The following is a 20,517-nucleotide window of genomic DNA, read 5'->3' as shown; positions in this document are numbered from 1 at the left end:
GACTATGTACCATATTACTAGAGAGAAGAGCAGCAACATCCCAGGAGGGATGAATACCATCTCTCTTTTCCAATTGTCAATGAATTCTATATTATTTTGCGGACACCACCTCGACAGCCAGCCATTGTGTGAGGACAGTCTACTAAGTATCTCATCACTCCGGTGAACAGGAAGGGGGCCAGAGCAAATTACAGTGCCTGACATCGTAGTTGCGAGTTCACACACCTCTTTAACGTTAATTTTGGTGATCGCCAACTGGCGAAGTCAAACATCATCAGTGCCGACGTGAATAATAATCTTAGAGAATTTACGATCAGCATTAGCCAGCACTTTTACATTTTCTTTGATGTCAGGCGCTCTGGCTCCCGGCAAACATGTGACTATGGTGGCTGGTGTCTCTATTTTCACATTCCATGTAATAGAATCGCCAATAACTAGGGCACATTCAACAGGATTCTCAGTGGGTGTTTCACTGAGTGGGGAGAATCTATTTGTTATGGTGATTCAAATATTTATTATTATAAACATATCATCATAAACTCCTGTACATCACTCACAATTTCTACTTTTGTGTTCCACATATATAGTCAATCATACATCAGGGTGTGTGGAGTAAATGATGACATTTTCTTTATTGTGTTGAACTACTTCTTTAAGGTATTCTAAACTCAACATTGTCCTCAGCCACAACAACTTTCACTCAGACTTGCCACTAAACGGCAGTTAGAGGAAATGCATGATTAAAAAACATGGATTGAACCTGAAATAATTGTCCATAACGCTCTATTTTTGCTGGAGATTTAAAACTTTTGTTTCCTTACTGTGGCAATGTTTTTTTACTGAAAAATAATACTGCTGAGTTATGAAGCATGCTGTGTTACTGAAAAAGAAAAGTTCATACACTCATGGCTTCAAGACTAGATTACTGTAATACATTATTGGCTGGATATCCTATATACACTATACATATGCTACATATTCTGACCTGTAATGCTGCCTGAATCATAATCATACACTGTTCGTTTGTTGGCCAGAGGAGAGGTGGCCCCCCCGACTGAGCCTGGTTTCTCACAAGGTTTTTTCTCCATTCTGTCAATTGAAATTGAATTGAGTATGAACTCCTCTAGCAGAGTCAGCTTCTTCTAAAAGTACCCTTTTCAAAATCAGAAAAACCATTTAGAATTTTGTCATTGTAAAATTTTATAAAATTACACTTCTTTTGATAGTATGTAAGTGATGTTTTAAATTTTTCATGGATAATCATAATAGGATCTCCATCTGATCACACTAAAGACACAGAAATGCAATTCAGCAAAACAGATAATATCTGGATATGAAAGGCAAGTTTATGGCAGGTGTAAGGGGCCACAGTGCATGTATTATATTAGTGTACAGCTTCAAACTAAAAACCTCAATCAAACAAAATAGACTTTTATTGTGCCAAGTATTGAAATCTACTATACGAAGCCAAAAATTCAAAATGTAGTGTGTGAAGTTATCTTTAGATACAAATTTTTAAAACATCTTAGTCACTTTATAAAGGGTAAATAAAGGAAAAAACAAACATATGATCAGTAATACTGATTTGTACCGTATGGAATGGACCTGTGGAATGTTGTCCAACCTTGTTATTAACATAATAAAACAAAATAAACAGGCACTGAAAAACGAGTGTAAGAAAAGTAGTAGTATATTACCATAGGAATAAAATGAAGGTATATGGCGAGCTCCTCTGTTAATTTTCTCAAGCCAACATGAGACAGAGTGACACTCTTTTAACTACATGAAATCCCTACAAGTGTTACAAACAATACAACATTTGTGATATTAAGTCCACCTGCCTTTGGAATAAATTGGGAAAGTTTTAGAAACAAACAGGAGTGTCTTCCAGCAGTCCCAGGGATTGGTCACATGGGCAGATCAACACTGTTATGGCGCGTTTTCCTGGAGGTCCCATCGTAACGGGGCAGTGCTTTCTGCAGGCTCGACATGGCAGCCGTGCGCTCCACGTCAATGACCGCATACAGCTCTGTCCTGCGGGTGGGCGTCTGGGGCAGGGGGGACGTGGGCGTCTTCGGAGTCTGAGGGTTGCTAGAGTTCTCCGTCTCAGTCTCCACCTCAATGTAGTTCAGTCTGTGGGACTCTAAACAGGGGCGGCGGAAGTCGAAGCTAAAGAAGGTCGGGGTCGAGCGGTCCCGCCAGCGGGCCGACTCCAGCTTGTGAGCACTGAGGGGGGCGGTCACGTTCTCTGTGTTGATGTAGTAGTGAGTGGGGTCAGGGCTGTACTGCCGGTGGTTGTGGAAACCGTTGATGGTTGACGAGCAAACCTCTTCCCCGTCCTCATCTTCCGAGCCGCCCTTTGGGTGTTCTCGTAAAGGAGGCAAGGCTGGGAGGTTCTCGTAGTCCAGTAAAGCGGTTCTCCGCTGGGCTGAGTTGTTGACGTTGGCCTCAGGAGTGAGAGGAGGGGGCGGCCGAGTCCGACGGCGAGAGAGAGCTACGGCAGAACCATTAAAGTTCTCAGGAATGATTGAGACTTCAGGAGAGATTTCCTCAGATCTACCGCTGTCAATCACATCTGTGCTGCTTGTGTTTTTAGGGTGTGAAATAACATTCCCATTTGAGTTCTGGTTTGAGCTCCTCGCCACTGCCTCTGCTCCAGCACACTGATGTCCTGACAAATGTGCTTCTTTCTGCCTCTGTCTCTGCACAGGAGTCGGGCCCAGCACAAAGCGAGCACCTTCAGGCTCCAGTTGCACTCGAGGGCCAGGATCAGGAGCCTCTTGAGCGAAGGGTTCCTCTCCTTCAGGGAACGGGACATTCAGCACAGCAGGAACATCGGACACACTTGGGCTGTGCTGCTCCAACAGACCAGTGGTGTTCACATAGGTGTGTCCCTGAGGAGACGTAACAGAAGACATGCTTTAGTGACGATTGCATCTTTAATAAGAATAACCAACAGCTTGTTGTGGTCGTTGTTAAAACATGTTTTAACAAATTGCTGACATGTTTTATTATGTTGCTAGAATGAATTAACATTTTAATAGCATTGTTGTAACATTGTAACATCCAAACATGTTTTTAACATTTTCTAACATGTTATTACTTGGGGGTGGGGGAAAAAATCGATTCTTAGATGCATCGCGATGCGGACGTGGACGATTCTGAATCGATTCACAAATGTCAAAAATCGATTTTCGATTATTTTTTTATAACGTAATATTGACGGAACGCAAAAGGCGGAACTCCAAAGCGGACGTGCAGTGTGCGGACAGTCTGTGGCGTGCACATAACAGAGTCACGCATATAACAGACGCATGATGGCTGAGCGCCAAATCCGAACGGCACCCTCTTCGTTAAAAGCTAACGTATGGATAATTGGCAATTTCATTGTTACCCATTTTGTATTTTTTTGTATGAGAGCTGCTTTCTGTATTGTTTAGTTTTCACATCAATATGCTGTAAACCGATCTATTATACGTACGTTATACTGCCCTGCAATATGTGCAATGCCAGTCACAAAAAGTCAAATTTTGACTGTGCTCTCTGCAGATGTTCATTCACTTTTTTTGTATAAGCTGTTTTTGATCATGGTATACAGCAAACATTTCAAGTCACAACTCTTTATTATTTAGTTGTGAATAAGAGCGGCTTTGTATGTTACTAATTATTCAGAATATGCATAAGTCCACAATCATTATGTTTGTATGAGAGCTGTTGGTACATAATTCTATATTTTTGAACTAAAACTGTTTGTGAATTTGCTACAGCAAAATGTTTTTTGTCTGAAGGATTATATTGCTCATTGGAAATAACAAGAGGATGTTGGTTAGAAGTCTATTATTAAATGCAAGAGATTCAGAATATGCTGAAGTTTGTATTCATTTACTACAAGTATGCTGCTAGTACAGGCACACATTTATTTTCCTGTTGGTTCTTTGCAATGTTGCTAACATGTTTAAGCATGTTTGTAGTTCGTTTTAACAGATTGCTAACATGAATTAACATGTTGCTCGCATTATTTAGCATTTTACTAGCATGTTTTAGTACGCCGTTTACATGTCCTAAGCTATCTGCTTAATATGTCCTAAGCTAGTTGCTAGGCTTTGTTAGTGATATATACTTGGTGGATTAAGCTTAAATAATTACACCGTGTCTGGACTGGACTCGACCATTGACGTTTCGCATGCGTTGTGCTGCTCTCGTGAACGTGCGAGACTGATCCGGAAGAGAAGAAATTGTTGAATACATTTTCTATTTTGTTTTTTTCTCCTCGCTTTATAAAATTAAGGTTGAACCACTGCAGTCACATGGAATATTTTAACGATGTCTTTCCTAACTTTCTGGGCCTTCTAAGTGTTAATTAAATAGCTGTTAAATAGCTGTCAAAAATATCTTAATTTGTGTTCCGAAGGTCTTACGGGTTTGGAACGACATAAAGGGTGAGTAATTAATGACAGAATTAAAATTTTTGGGTGAACTATCCCCTTTAAATCACTGTCATTGTGAATAGGGTCTGAGACTGGTTAGGTCTTAAAAAGGCAAAAGGAAATAACACATTATTCATTAAAAAAACATCCACTATGTTTTGTTAATAATACAATTTTCCAAGTTATTGATGAAAAATAATCTGCTGCCTCTAGATATTCCATTTCCACCTACCCTTACAGCCTCTTCCGCAGCTAAGAGAGGGTGTGTGGACTCCTCGCCCAGTGAGGGAAGGCATGTGCTCCCCACAGATGGATGCCGACTAGAGGGGTGAGAAGACGCATCGCCCAATGAAGGATACCGTAAGCTGCCATTTGGTAAGGTGGGGAGAATGATGCCAGGAGCTAAAGCAAACAAGCAAAAAATAAATAAGATATTATCTATATACATTTATTTACATTTTTGTATATGATTCTACTTACAATTAAACACTGAATTTGACATACAAGTAACCAGATCTTATTTGCAGTGCAGTTCATTGACTTCCACTCACACCACTGAAAGTCATCAGTAAATCTTTATACACATACATAATGCTAAAGTCTCTAAATACATCTGCAACATTCAGCATCAACTAAAACTGAAAATAAATTGAAATAAAAATAAATAACTAAAATAAAGCTTTATTAGACATGATATCACTAACACTATAGATGGTTCTGATAAAGCAACATCAACAGATGTTTTAGGAGGTCTGACAGCTGGGCAACACACGCCTATGAGTTTCATAAAGAAGAGAGTTCATTGGTCAGAGTGAAAAGGCTTATTCATGAGTTGGGGTTATACTGTGATTATAATTATAATGTGACATATAGTGTAGTGGTTGATAATTTAAGTAGGGCTGCCCCCGGTCCACTAAACATTAGTTGACGAGACACTTATAAGTTGAGGACACTAAATATTCAGTAATATTACTGATTTGACAGCATTGACACCATTGGATGAGAACTCAACTTAGCTGGATGATGACACCACTGATTTCTGCAGAGCTGCTTTATAGCTGAATTGAACTCATTTCATAATTATTGTACTTTACACAGGTATTGAACTGAAATGAATCAACACTGAACTAATTTCAACTGATTTGACATTTATTAATTAGGTAAAAGTCAAATTAGGTAAAATGCATTCAGTTTTCAAAAATAAAAGTGTTTTTTGAACTACACTAAACTAAATCAAAACTCACAATTAGTGAAGGAAAACTAAACTAAATTGGAACTAGATGTACCGCATGGCGGTACAAAATATGACCGCCGCTCAGGCCTGCACTGGCTTTCCACAAAAATAAATGACGTGGAGCAATTTGGCTGTATTGCGTGTTTATGTATATACCTAAAAAAAGTAGTAGTATGTCTGTCTGTGTGTGTGTGTTTGTGTATGTGTGTGTGTCTGTGCATGTATGTATGCGTGCGTACATGTGTGTGCGCGTGTGTGTTTGTGTGTGTGTGTCTGTGCATGTGGATTTGTATGTGTGTGTCTGTGCGTGTGGATGTCAGTGTGTGTGCATGCTTGCGTTTGTTTGTATTCCTGCATGTGTGTGTGTGACAGTATCATCCTAAACCAGCAACCCTTCGCTCAACACCACCATCTACAGGCCGATGAGTGTACAGTCACTAAATGTGCACATAAATGAATTTATTTTAAACCCCCCCATGGATGAAATTCTACGAAACTTAGCATACCCCCAGAGGATGTCAAGTTAATCATACACATGAAATATGGTGCAGTTCTGAACATCTCAACTGAAGATAGGGGCGATTAAAGCAGAATAATATTGCATTTTCATTTTTTATGGGAGGGGCGCAAATCACAAATGAGTGATTATGGGCTAGGTTGATGTGGGCCCTTAAGACCAACATACCATAAAAATGTCTTCATCCTCGGTGCCACGGTTCAGGTAGTTATTTAGGAAAAAATTCATTTTTTTGGGTTTGGGGGGCCCAGCGCGGGGGTGGAGTGGCCCCCGGGGACCAAGCGAAATTTTTCCGTAAAAGTCTAGTGGGGCTACATGCCCACCAAATTTCATGTTCGTGTTTCGGTGTCCCTGGTATCGTTGACGAAAAATTCAGTAGATGACAAAAAAAAAAAAAAAAAAAAAACTTTGACAATCCCTATATGACCGCTTTCGCTAGCTACGCTAGCGGCGGTCATAATAATAGATTAATTTAAAATGGAATTACAAACTAAATTCTGTAAGACCCATGACTGACAATTTCTTTAGAATTTGGGTGGAAAATATGCTTATTTGTCATCACCATAATGCAAAAGTTTTCAAACTGTTTAGTTCCTGGAGCCTTCCAGCACTGTACATTTTGGATTTTTCCCTTATTGGACACACCCAGCTCAGATCACAGGCCCTGTTTTTACACCTGGTATTAAAATGCGTTTTGGTCGATCAGATCACAAGTGGACGAGGGAGACACATTCCTGTTTACACCTGAAGTTTTAATGTCTCTTTTGTCCACTTTCAACCACTTCTGTCCTGATTTCTTCGAGGGGAGGGTCTATGGGCGGTAAATGTATGTTTTAGTTTTTTTCAGATCTTTCGATTTAATGGATTTTTATTATAAATATATATATTTTTTTACATATGAACACACATGGAGACGACGGAAAAACATACGGAGAGCAGCAGCTTTAATTTTTTCTCTGATAGCAGCAAATTCACGCTGAACGCTGCTGAGAGAACATTGTGCTTGGTACGTCTTCAAACCAAACTTGGAACTCCAGCCGACAGTTTAAATCCAGTCTGGCTAGCTGCTTCCCATTATGTTTACGCATTAAGCAGGCGGTTTCCGAACACTTGAAGCAATCCGGTTGAATGTGTTTTCGTCTACCTCTGGAAGTGGTGGAAAGTGAACTAGCTCAAAACGTTGTAAACCCCATTTACACATGCATTTAGTGTCGTCCATTTGTGATCCGATCAATCAAAACGCATCTTAATACTAGGTGTGAACAGGGCCATGGAGTGCTCTACTAATCAGCTGATCATCTTTCATTCCTGCATTACAATATTTTTGCATCTATGCAAATAATTATAAATTAAACAATACAGAAAAATACCATGATATACAGTACTTTACAATTTAAATATTTTTTTGTTGCTGTAATGAAATTTATTTTTATATTACGATAATGAGAATTAGAATGTCAAAATGCAGAAATCTTAACGGTCTTAAAAATACTTCTAAGTAAAATATACTTATTTTCTTTTTTTATATTTTTAGAGCTACAAAAGTTTGATGAGATTCACCCAATAAGTTATAGAAAAGACCAGCTCCTAAAATAACTATTGCTACTCTTCAAGATCTCTTGGCAATATTTTGAAAAGATTTTTCTGTATTTAATAGAGCTGTACATTAATCGTTTAAAAATACCCATACGATCTTGATTCTAAATGACAACGATTCAGCTAGATATCTATTAAACCCTTTGACATACAGTACAGATATGAAACAGTTTCACAAACAGTCAATTCAATCACAGAGTATCATTATTTCTGTCTCACAATAATTCAAATTATTAAGTACTGGTATAAAGGTTTATAGTTCGAATATAAACACTAATGTCTACAGTAGTTATCAAAATAGAGTCAATCACCTTTTGAAAGTAACATAACACTTAAAATAAAGATTGCATCATCAATTACATCGTTATGCCAGAAGATGGCTTTTATTTGAAAAATGATTTGTCATTGAATCATTCATTCAAAAGATTTGTTCAAAAACACTGATTCATTCAGTAATGAAACAAGTGAAGTCTTTATGAGTAAGTCGTTGAATATATCAAACCATTTAAAAAAATATATAACTAAGGAATTTAATTTAATTAAATATTTTCTAAACAGACAGCAGCATTTAACATTTTGTTAGAACCTCTACGTAAAAACTATGTAAAATAACTGTTATTTTGTTTTGTTTCTTCAGAATCGTGATCTCTATTTTAAACGAAAGAATCGTGACTGTCAATTTATCCAGAATCGTGCAGGTCTAGTATTTAGTTTAACATCCAAACCCAAGTCTGGAGAACCAAACCTGTTTTGAGTGTTTTATAGAACTTAGGTCAGGTGGTGGAGCTGTACAAAGTCACATGTTTCTGTTCAGAGCTCTGATTAAATGTTGATGAATGAATGAAGTGCAGACATACTGGTTGGTGTGTGTGGTGTGAGAGGAAGGTCTGGTTCAGCTTGTGTGAGGGTGGGCTCAAACACCGGCTCCTCTACTACGCTGATGCTGTTATTATGCATGATGTCCTGCAGCATGTTGAAAATCTCTTCAGCACGTGAACACTTGAAGGCAAATATCCCTGCAGATTGTGAACACAAACGGTTAAAAACACTTGCTGTGCTGCTGTAACAGATTACCAAAAAAAGTGGACTCTAACTGTTGCATATATGGTGGCATAATAAAACAATATCCTAATACATACACCTTAGAGCTGCACGATTAATGGCTAAAAGATCGCAATCTCGATTCAAACACCCAGGCAATCTCATTTATAAATGACAACAATTAACCTGTCTATTAAACTTTTGACAAAATCACACCGGAACATTCAAATTTGCATTGGCGCTGCCGCTGACCAAGAGAGAGCAGTAACTTATATAGGTATGGTATAAAAAATTTAATTTATGAATTATATTAACGCTTTTAACGCATTAGAAAATGAAGACTACACATAATCTTATCAGCATGATAAGCATGCAATAAAAAGCATGAACTCGTGCAATAGATAGGCAGTGCCAGGAATGACTGCTATCCATAACTTCGGTCAAGCGCGAGTTCTAACAAAACTCCCATTAAAATCACAGAAACTGACAACACTGCGACATGAATGTCTTACATCGAATCTGCACTTTGTTGTTTATGATGGGAGAATCTGCGAGTTTTAGTCAGGGTTCAGTCAGGAGGATTGAACAAAACTTTTCGTTTCAGCGATGACTAACTCAATGGAAACGTGTCGATTGGTTATAACGCTAAACGCTGCAAAACAAAATTTGATGGAAATGCTGCAGTCGGATGGATCGAACGAACGTGAAGTATTGTAGATTGTTTATATTTATATATATTTATACATTTGGCAGACGCTTTTATCCAAAGTGACTTACATTGCATTGCACGTTGACCAGCAGTGCACACTTGGCTTTCTACTGTGTTGCGGACAATGAACCCCAACCCACCCTCCCCCCTCCATTTTTTTTATTACTGATCTGCATGATTCACGTGGGTCATGATTTTAGCCTGATATAACCAGAATTGCAGATTAATCCGAAAGAATCAGATCCCTGGTTATTTTGTTTAGTTGTTTGTTCAGAATCGTGGGAGATTCATGATCTATGTTTGAAACAAAAAAATTTATCCAGAATCGTGCAGCTCTAATACACCTTATGATGGACAAACAAACACAACACAAAACATTTAGCATTATTCTGATACTTATCAGGAAAGCCAACATTTGCTAATCCTGCAAGAGGCTGCAGTGTTGAATCTAAATGTTGGGAGCACATCAAGTCGGACTTACCTGATCAAGCATGCAAACGCTCTCAAGCTCATCCTTTTGAAAGCATGGGTTCAAATGTTAACAGTCGTATATTAATAAACTGTGCAAAGAGCTGGTGATCAGACCTCAATTTGGATGCCTTCAAATGGCTGAAACGTCTGTACCAATTATTTCCAAGTCTAACAATATATATTTCTTAAAAACTTGTAATTTTATTTAAGTATGATGTGCCAGAGTGTATGGTATGGGAGATTTTAGCTTTACCTTGACCTGTCTGACAACGACGGCCACTCTCAAATGAGAAGAGATTTGAATCATAGCCATAGCGACGCAGGCACAGGTAAGGCCACTTGACAGCATCACATTTCCGTGTGCGTAGGACCAGCTCATCCTCCGTCAGCTCCATGATTCCTGCTCCCAGCTCATTCCCGTCATCATCCACATTCACCACCTGAACACACCCAACCAAACCAAACTCAACACAACCAAATGGACTCAGCAAACAAAGCCAACCCACCACAAACAAGATCATTATAATGTAACGCAAGAATGCTGAAAGATACTGACCTTAAATTTACTCTGGTGATTGTCAGGGATTGATTCTTTATCTGGACAGCTAAAACAGCTTCCCATGGCTTCTTCAGACCATTTGATACCTAAAGCACAACACAGTAAAAGGGAAAACAGGAAAGGTGGATTAACAATCTGTTCTTCCAAGTCCTGTGGATTGGCTTGATGGGCGCAGTTTTCATCTACGTGTTTATGCATTTCTGATTGAAACATGAAGTTGGGATGGGACATATCAAAGTACTCATCCATTTTTATAAATGGCCAATAGTAGGAGTGTGCAATATGTATGTACATCTGTTAAACATTTTTTTAATTATCTCACTCAATTTATTTATAGGGCTGGTCCGAATACCATTTTTTGAGCTTCGAAGCTTCGGTAGTAATGAACATCGAATATTCAAAGCTTCGGAGAGAGGGGGCTGAACATATTCTTCTCTCTAATAAAGGCAGTATTCTCTATGTGTCTGTATGTCCGTTTGCATTTTGATTATTTCGAGAACCGTTTATCCAATCGACTTCACAGGGAGTGCAGTGTCGCATTTGGTGCAATATAGATGGACATGCGAGATGTGACACATTCAGAATTAATAAACTACAGAACAGCGCAAGCGGGAAGCAGCGCGCCTCACGCGGGCAGGGCTTATTATGCTCCGATAACGGACACTGCACTAGTGATATAAAACGCACTGGTCTGTTAAATTAAGCAATACTTTTAAGGTAGTCTAATATTTTTCTGACTAACAAATTACTGACACAGTAGGCCTAGATTTAGATAAAGAAAAACGAAATTGAAATAAAGAAAAACGAAATTTAAATAAAGAATTTAATTTTGTATTTAAAAAGAAATTTAAAATAAAGGAAAAAAAAAGAAATTTAAATAAAGAAAAACTAAATTTAAATAAAGAAAAAAGAAATTTAAATAAAGGAAAAAACTAAATTTAAATAAAGAAAAAAGAAAAAAAAAAGAAAGAAAAAAAAAAGAAATTAATTTAAATTAAAAACGAGATTAATTTAGATTGATAATAACGGGTAAAAAGGCTAATACATTTTGTTTATAATATTCTATTTTCCACAATGTCAAAGCAACGCAGCTTAACCCAAAACGCAAGCTCAGGCATGCACTTCGGTCCATACAAACTCTACTGTTCTGCGCTCTAGCGAGAGAACACTCCCGTTGCTGGAACACTGGGGTCGGTTCTATTTCTAGCATGCACGCGTTTTCCGCGTGTCTCACGCAGGCAGTGTGCAAACTCCAACCTGTTAACATGGGAGTCGAAAACGGACACGCCACGCAGCTGAGACGCTCACGCCACGCAGCCAGTGTGTCGCCGGCTTTATTCAAGCGCGAATGAGAACCATTTCGCGGGGGATCCCAGGTGTGCAAAAAAGTGCATGCCGAAGTGCATGCCTGAGCTTGCGTTTTGGGTTAAGCTGCGTTGCTTTGACATTGTGGAAAATAGAATATTATAAACAAAATGTATTAGCCTTTTTACCCGTTATTATCAATCTAAATTAATCTCGTTTTTAATTTAAATTAATTTCTTTTTTTTTTCTTTTTTTTTTTTTCTTTTTTCTTTATTTAAATTTAGTTTTTTCCTTTATTTAAATTTCTTTTTTCTTTATTTAAATTTAGTTTTTCTTTATTTAAATTTCTTTTTTTTTCCTTTATTTTAAATTTCGTTTTAAATACAAAATTAAATTCTTTATTTAAATTTAAATTTCGTTTTTCTTTATCTAAATCTAGGCCTACTGTGTCAGTAATTTGTTAGTCAGAAAAATATTAGACTACCTTAAAAGTATTGCTTAATTTAACAGACCAGTGCGTTTTATATCACTAGATTATGTCTCTCACAGTGGACATGCACCTACGATGACAATTTCAGACCCCTCCATGATTTCCAAGTGGGAGAACTTGCAAAATAGCAGGGTGTTCAAATACTTATTTTCCTCACTGTATGTGTTGATTCATATTTATATTGTTAGGAATATACAAAAATGTAAAAGCGCACAAACTCTAGATGATGGCATGAAGTAATTTTAGCTTACACAAAGTACAAGAAAGCTTGATTTCAAACTGTGAATTGAATTTATAAAAAATAAAATAAAAGTAAACGATGAGCAATAAAATATGAACTAATTACAAACAATAGCACATATAAATACAAGAGAATAAAGAAACAAATGAAATAAATAGTGCTATAAGTTTTTCAGGTACAGAAATACTACAGAAAATGAATAAAGAAATCAAATATAAAATAACACTGGAATACTCTATAAATAAATACAGATTAATCCTTACAATTAAAGTTGAAAAAGTTACTCAGTCAAGACCAGAGAATTATTTTCTCTGTGTTCTAAATTCACTGTAAACTAGGGATGGGCATTCGATTAAATTTTCTTAGTCGATCGTCGGGAGAATTAACGATCGACTATCGATTAATCATTAATATTTTTATATTGAAATTCATTATTTCTTTAACTTTTTATAAATTAAAAATGCAATGAATACAAATACAAAAATACAGTTTGTTTGTCCTCGATGAGATCTTTATTACAAGAAGATCAACTTGTGGCAGAGAAACTGGACGTTCGGTAGACTTGAAGATTCCTGCGGTGCTCTAAACCAGCGGAACCTGCAGCTGCGAGCCGGCGTTCTTAAACAGAGACCAATGGCCACTTCATCCGTTTTCTGTGATCGGATAGCTATCCAGTCGTGAAAAGACCAAATCTAAATGCCCTCCGAAACGCATTCGAGACGGATTTAAATCCGATCGCTCAAACCACTTCAGGAGGAGATCTGAGACGCATTCCAGACGAAACTGGACAAGAGTAAATGCATCTGGTTGTTGAAACCACATATGCAAATTTGACTTATCCCAAAAATGATAAGAAATAAACGTGTGAGAGCGTGTTATAGGCTATATGTAATGTTATATCCAGATATGACGACGCTACTTCTACACGCATCACCACAGATGAGCATCTATTCATCAAGCCAACGTGCAAACTATCGCAAATCAAAGTTAAAGTCATTCATCAACACACAATCATCTTCATTAAAAGTAAAGAACCGAAATGATCTTACCAGGGCTGTTGCCGCAATATCTTGTTGCGGTCTTTGATTTAGAAATTTTCGCTGATGATCAATAAAATGCAGCTCATATCAGTTGCTTTCGATGACGTGCAACAATTTAAATATGCATATAGCGCGGGAATTCAAGATCGGATAAACACATTTATGTGACCAGGTGTAGATGGAATCGTTTTGATAAATCAGATAGCTATCCGATCTGAGAAAACGCATGAAGTTCCCATAGAACTTCTGCACCAGTCTACTGATTTCTGTTGAGAAAGATAAGCATGTTGACATGATCTGGGATCAGACGCGACCGCAACCTGGTGAGCCAGTCCAGCCGCCGAAAACACCCGCTCTGAGGGGACTGACGTTGCCGGGATGCACAGGTACCTCCGCGCTAAAATTAATTCCATTGCTTCAAGACTCACACTACGCAACGCAACCTGCATTAGTTTAATCGATAACAAATAAACGTGATCGACGAAATTCTTAACGATCAATTATCGATCGTCGATTAATCATGCCCATCCCTACTGTAAACCATGGCTTCACGGGCTTAGCCTATTGCTTTTATAAAATGGTTATTTCACATACCTGGCAAGCCTTCATAAAATAAAATATAGCCTAATGCTATTGATAAAAAATATAATTCTTCCACCAAGCAGTATAGTTCTTCAGAAGCGGAAAGGTTGCTTTACAAATGTCATGATGTGTATGCTTATGATTAATTTACAACGGCTTAGAACGTGGCTCAACCAATTATAATTAACCTATCCGTTTTATAATAACTCAATTCGGTACTTGCAAGCTGTTAGAGACTGCTCTGAGTGTGTGAGCGAGGGCACAGAAAACTGCATTTATTTTGCAAGTGTATACATTCTTATCATTATTTTCATGTTTTCCACATACAGTGGGGAGAACAAGTATTTGATACACTGCCAATTTTGCAGGTTTTCCCACTTACAAAGCATGTAGAAGTCTGTAATTTTTATCATAGGTAAACTTCAACTGTGAGTGACGGAACAAAAATCCAGAAAATTACATTATATGATTTTCAAGTAATTAATTTGCATTTTATTGCATGACATAAGTATTTGATACATCAGAAAAGCAGAACTTAATATTTGGTACAGAAACCTTTGTTTGCAATTACAGAGATCATGCGTTTCCTGTAGTTCTTGACCTGGTTTGCACACACTGCAGCAGAGATTTTGGCCCACTCCTCCATACAGACCTTCTCCAGATCCTTCAGGTTTCGGGGCTGTCACTGGGCAATACAGACTTTCAGCTCCCTCCAAAGATTTCTATTGGGTTCAGGTCTGGAGACTGGCTAGGCCACTCCAGGACCTTAAGATGCTTCTTACGGAGGCAATCCTTAGTTGCCCTGGCTGTGTGTTTCGGGTCGTTGTCATGCTGGAAGACCCAGCCACGACCCATCTTCAATGCTCTTACTGAGGGAAGGAGGTTGTTGGCCAAGATCTCGCGATACATGGCCCCATCCATCCTCCCCTCAATACGGTGCAGTCGTCCTGTCCCCTTTGCAGAAAAGCATCCGGTTGGGATGGTGTTCTTGGGGTTGTACTCATCCTTCTTCTTCCTCCAAACACGGCGAGTGGAGTTTAGACCAAAAAGCTCTATTTTTGTCACATCAGACCACATGACCTTCTCCCATTCCTCCTCTGGATCATCCAGATGGTCACTGGCAAACTTCGGACGGGCCTGGACATGCGCTGGCTTGAGCACGGGGACCTTGCGTGCGCTGCAGGATTAAAAGCGGTTTTCTGTTTTTATTGGTTTCTGTTATTAATGGTTTTCTTTGAGACTGTGGTCCCAGCTCTCTTCAGGTCATTGACCAGGTCCTGCCGTGTAGTTCTGGGCTGATCCCTCACCTTCCTCATGATCATTGATGCCCCACGAGGTGAGATCTTGCATGGTGCCCCAGACCGAGGGAGATTGATCGTCATCTTGAACTTCTTCCATTTTCTAATAATTGCGCCAACAGTTGTTGCCTTCTCACCAAGATGCTTGCCTACTGTCCTGTAGCCCATCCCAGCCTTGTGCAGGTCTACAATTTTATCCCTGATGTCCTTACAAAGCTCTCTGGTCTTGGCCATTGTGGAGAGGTTGGAGTCTGTTTGATTGAGTGTGTGTACAGGTGTCTTTTATACAGGTAACGAGTTCAAACAGGTGCAGTTAATACAGGTAATGAGTGGAGAACAGGAGGGCTTCTTAGGGTGCTTTCACACTTGGTTCGAGTGGCTGTTCCGAACCCGAGTTCGATTGCTCCCCCCTCCCCCTGCCCCCGATGGACTGTGTTCACATTATATTATTTGCATCCGAACCGCGGTACGCTTACGTCCTCAAGCTGCAGCTGGCGCGTACTCGTGTTGCTTGGTAACCGCTATGAAAAGGTGTCAAAATGGATAGAATTGCTCGCTTCACATTTGTTCTTCTTTTTTTGAACCTTTGGTTTTGTTTTCAAAGAAAAGATACAGAAACACACTTGCGTCTGTCTGCCGCAAAAGTATTAAAACCGTTCCAAAGACAGCGGGATGTCCGCCCGCCCGCCGAAGACCATTTTTGTGGAGGCAAGCAGAAATCATCTCTCTGCTTGCAGTGCCTCAATCCCGCTTTTCGTCAAGGTAAGTGTATATAGACCCTTTTACAGTTGTTAAACACACACGCACGCAGGCACGCACCAGATTATACGTCATCAATAGCGGTTCACTTCCGTGATTTGGTACGATTGCGTTCATATCAGCAGCGAACCGTACCCGAGTTCACATGAACCGTACCCCAGACCACCTTTTTAAGCGGACTCGAGTACGGTTCGCGGGTGCGCACCCGAGTTCGGAAAACAGCGTTCACATCATCCAAACGAACCGAACTCTGACGTCATTCGAACCCGGGTGCGCACCAAAAGTGCTAGTGTGAAAGCGCCCTTAAAGAAAAGCGGTGAAGAAAACCCTTAAAGATGTCCGAAGGACATCAGGGATAAAGAGGAAAAACTAACAGGTCTGTGAGAGCTGGAATTCTTACTGGTTGGTAAGTGATCAAATACTTATGTCATGCAATAAAATGCTAATTAATTATTTAAAAATCATACAATGTGATTTTCTGGATTTTTGTTTTAGATTCCGTCTCTCACAGTTGTAGTGTACCTATGTTAAAAATTACAGACCTCTACATGCTTTGTAAGTAGGAAAACCTGCAAAATCGGCAGTGTATCAAATACTTGTTCTCCCCACTGTATTTTATGGGGGAAAAGTTTTTTGCAGCGGTATAAAAGCCCTTCTGTTTTCATTAATTTAAGGGTTATTGTGAATGATAATAATAACCGTGTAATGCTGTGAAACCGTGATATTTTCTGAGACAGTTATCGTACTGTAATCAATCACATACAGTTGCAATAATAGTGACCAGTATATTGGACCCAACAGTAATGTCAGACCACACAAGGATGAGTAACCATTATAATTATATTGCTTTATCTGTTAAAGCTAGTTTAATATTTCCCAAGCTGTTACGCAAGCATAGCAGTGGGCATTTAAAGGAAATATGACCCTAAAACTAAGTGTTCTAAAACAGAAGGGCAAAACAGAGCAGACAATGACCAATTTCTTTAAATTATGGATTATAAATGATGAAGTATGACCCCTTAAAAGAGTGAAATGACAGTTCTTACCCAGATCCAGCCACCAGGGTTCCTGGTTCATTCCCCAGCCCGAAGCAAACAGTCATTCTCTAAATGCAGAAAGGGTTTTCAGATGTGACAGCTGCGTCTGAAGCACTTCTGTAATGTTGAAAAAACAAATCAAATAAGAAACATTTTCATATGTACAGCGCTCTTTACTGTATAGGGGCCAATTAACACTGCCACAACAAACTTCCTCTAACACAGTTGTTTGGTTTTGTTGGGTCAGTGTGTTCAGTCTGCTTGTGTTTGTTGGGTCAGTGTGTTCAGTCTGCTTGTGTTTGTTGGGTCAGTGTGACAGTGATAGTTATGTTTTCCAACATTCTGAATCCAACTGCTCCCAACCACCAACTTAATTTTTTGGGAAATTGTTGTGTGAATTTGCTTTAAAAAATGTACCCACAAACACATTAATAAAATAATTATATAAATAAATAATACACTAACTAAATCTATTTAGCATCTCCATCTCCACTCACTATAAATTAGGTGAGCCTTCAGATGTCAAGTTTGGCTGTATATAATATCTACAAAACATCCTTTATTTTAAAGTCACTTTGGCCACATATAGACTGTTGAGTCTCAACCTCATTTGAATACGGGCGTGAATCCTCTAAATTATCGTTCCGTGTGTGTATGGAACAGGACTCACTCCCGAAATTGTGATGATTGACACTGTGGTAACCGGGGTTGTGCCAGAAGCCTAAATCTGAATTCGGAAAGGCAAGGAAACTGAGTAAAGCATTCTACGGAGCCCCTAAAGGGACATGGTTAGGTTTGCTGCGGCAGCCGGTTACATTACAGTACATCAGACTTCACTTATTACATGAAGATAGTAAGAAGAGGTGACAGACAGGACCATGTCGGATGAAGTGGTGCGCAACAGATCCTGAGCATCACTGACACACATCATATCTTGTAAAATGTGCGGTCAGTACTGCCTCTACCTATACACAGAGTATGTGTGATCACAAATTCGCAAGTTGAAAGTAAATAGCGAACACGCATTCAAAAGTGATTTCAATACCCAGCTTATTGATAGCTGTTGCACGAATCCTGCAAATTACATACAATATAGTTACTTGGGGTGTAATGATACACTCATGTCACGATTCGATACAAAATGCGATACTGAACTCATGATACAATACTATCGCTATATTTTAAGCCAAAATAAAGAATTGTTTTTTATTATTAATACTTTATCATTATAATTTTAAATTTTTTATTATTTAATTATAATTAGGACCCACAAATATTCCCCCATTGCATTAGTCTACATTATATTCAACATTATATAAAGTAGTTTCATGTAGTAATGTCACTGAAACTCGCGGGACACACTTAACGACTGTAAGGCCAATTATGATTGTAATTTTATACTTATGACTGATCATGCCAAAACGCGCAGAGTCAGCGACAGTTGCATTCAGTCGGTGTTCACAGTTGGTGTTTAAAATCTGCTCCAGTCTTTGGAAACAGTCTGTAAGTGTGTTCAGTTCAGTCTTAGAATGTTTCAGCTAGTTGTTAAGTGTGTCCCCGGCATTAACGACTAGCTGAATTCTACGTTTTCTGTTTCCAATGACTGGAGCAGATTTTAAACACCGACTGTATGCAACTGTCTCTGACTCGGTGTTTGGCCATGATCAGTCATAAGTATCAAATTACATTCATAATCGTCCTTACAGTGGCTAAGCGTGTCCCCGGCTTTACACAGACAAATCGCGCACTCTTACGGTGCTCGCTATGTCCCGCCTCTCCCGCTATTAGTGCTCTATACAAATAAGAATAAACCATCGATAATGCTTCGAATAATCATACTTCTAAAACTAAATGTGACATGGTGATTTGAATGATGTTTTTGAATTTACATTTTTGGGTGAATTATACCTTGTAAATACAGTAAACTGAGGGCCCGTCCACACGGAGACGCGTTTCGCTGTATACGTATACATTTTTTATCGTATTGGTGTTTCGTCCACACGGATCCGGCGTTTTCGGAGACTGAAACCGCTATTTTTTGAAACCGGGTCCCAAGGTGGATAAATCTGAAAACGCCGCCCTTGCGTTTTCGTGTGTACGGCCAATCCGTATATTTTGTGAAACGATGATGTCATCACACCAAGTGTCAACTAGTCAGACACCGTTAAGTCACAGCAACTACATTTATGGTTTTTCATATTGTTCAACAAAGTTCTTGATTAAAAAAGAAAAAAAGAAGCTACTGTGCCTAATATTATTGTTGTATACAGCGCGCAAGGTTTATGCGCGAGCTCCAAGTCTTCTTCTCCGTTTTTAGTGTATGTCTGTGGCAGAATTACAGCGTCACATACTGGTCTGGCATGTATACTACATCGTTTTGAGTCGGTTTCAGTGGTTTCGTGTGTACGCAGATATTTCTTGAGACGACGCCGTGTTTACGGAATTTTTTTTTTGAACAAAAAAAAAAAAAATCGGATATGGAAAGCTCTGGCTTCGTGTGGATGTGGCCTGAGCCATGGGCAAAACTATTAAGTGGACCTGTCATATAAATGGCTTCCAGTATTGGCTTCCAGAAACAGACGTGTGAAAAGCACTTAGTAATGCTCACTCCATCCTATTTAGGGTAAAAAATAGGAAAAGTAATCCTTCTCTCCAAAGAAATGTATAAATCCATATGTTTTTCTCCAGTGTGCAGGTTTTACCCCCCACATTGGATGCATAAGAGACTCATATTTCATATTTAAGAGAGAGTCATTCTTGATTTTGCATACCTCCTGACAATAATTAAGAAATTATTCAGATTTTGTCTCAGATTTTTATAATTATTTATATAATATTTTATAATAAATCCTTAGACCTTTCTAATGATTTATAGCAATAGCCTGCCTGGATGTCAGGTAACCGTGCAGTATTTCTTCAAATAATTTTTATAATTAATAATTATAATGTTATATTTATAGATTACCTTAGATTACTAAACTGTGTGTACAGAACAGGATTAAGCACTAAAGGTGAACTGGCAACTGACTTTAGCTGAGTGTGTATGTAGCCTTTAAGTTGTGAGAACAAGCCTCTGACAGGAGGTAGAGGTGAGCTTTCTTAATAGAAAAAAATGGTATGGAAAATGAAACATTGCTGACATATTTTCATAAAGCAATTCACTTCTCACACGCACGCATTTGATACCATGATATAAAACTCATTCTAAAAA

General features: G+C 38.6%; 1 protein-coding gene and 1 long non-coding RNA gene across 2 annotated transcripts in view; one reads left to right on the top strand and one right to left on the bottom strand.

The window, feature by feature from the left end:
* Nucleotides 1-1,415: 1,415 nt before the first annotated feature.
* Nucleotides 1,416-20,517, bottom strand: part of frs2b (fibroblast growth factor receptor substrate 2b) — a 32,330-nt gene continuing 13,228 nt past the window's right edge. Inside the window, exons 2-7 of the mRNA XM_082159920.1 lie at nt 17,316-17,423; nt 10,552-10,640; nt 10,249-10,435; nt 8,632-8,790; nt 4,660-4,829; nt 1,416-2,894 (exon numbers count right to left, since the gene is read on the bottom strand). Of these exons, the coding sequence (XP_082016046.1) occupies nt 1,908-2,894; nt 4,660-4,829; nt 8,632-8,790; nt 10,249-10,435; nt 10,552-10,640; nt 17,316-17,346 (1,623 nt within the window). The 5' untranslated portion in view covers nt 17,347-17,423 and the 3' untranslated portion in view covers nt 1,416-1,907. The remainder of the gene's footprint in view (nt 2,895-4,659; nt 4,830-8,631; nt 8,791-10,248; nt 10,436-10,551; nt 10,641-17,315; nt 17,424-20,517) is intronic.
* Nucleotides 17,450-19,733, top strand: LOC309490708. Its single transcript, XR_014202815.1, has 2 exons — nt 17,450-17,530; nt 17,563-19,733. It is a non-coding gene; the product is annotated as an uncharacterized lncRNA (long non-coding RNA).

This window comes from Leuciscus leuciscus (assembly GCF_965113295.1).
Source record: "Leuciscus leuciscus genome assembly, chromosome: 25".
In the NCBI taxonomy this organism is placed as follows: Eukaryota; Metazoa; Chordata; class Actinopteri; order Cypriniformes; family Leuciscidae; genus Leuciscus; species Leuciscus leuciscus.
The sequence above is the reverse complement of the archived record's forward strand: the minus strand, read 5'-3'. Positions and strand labels throughout refer to the sequence as shown.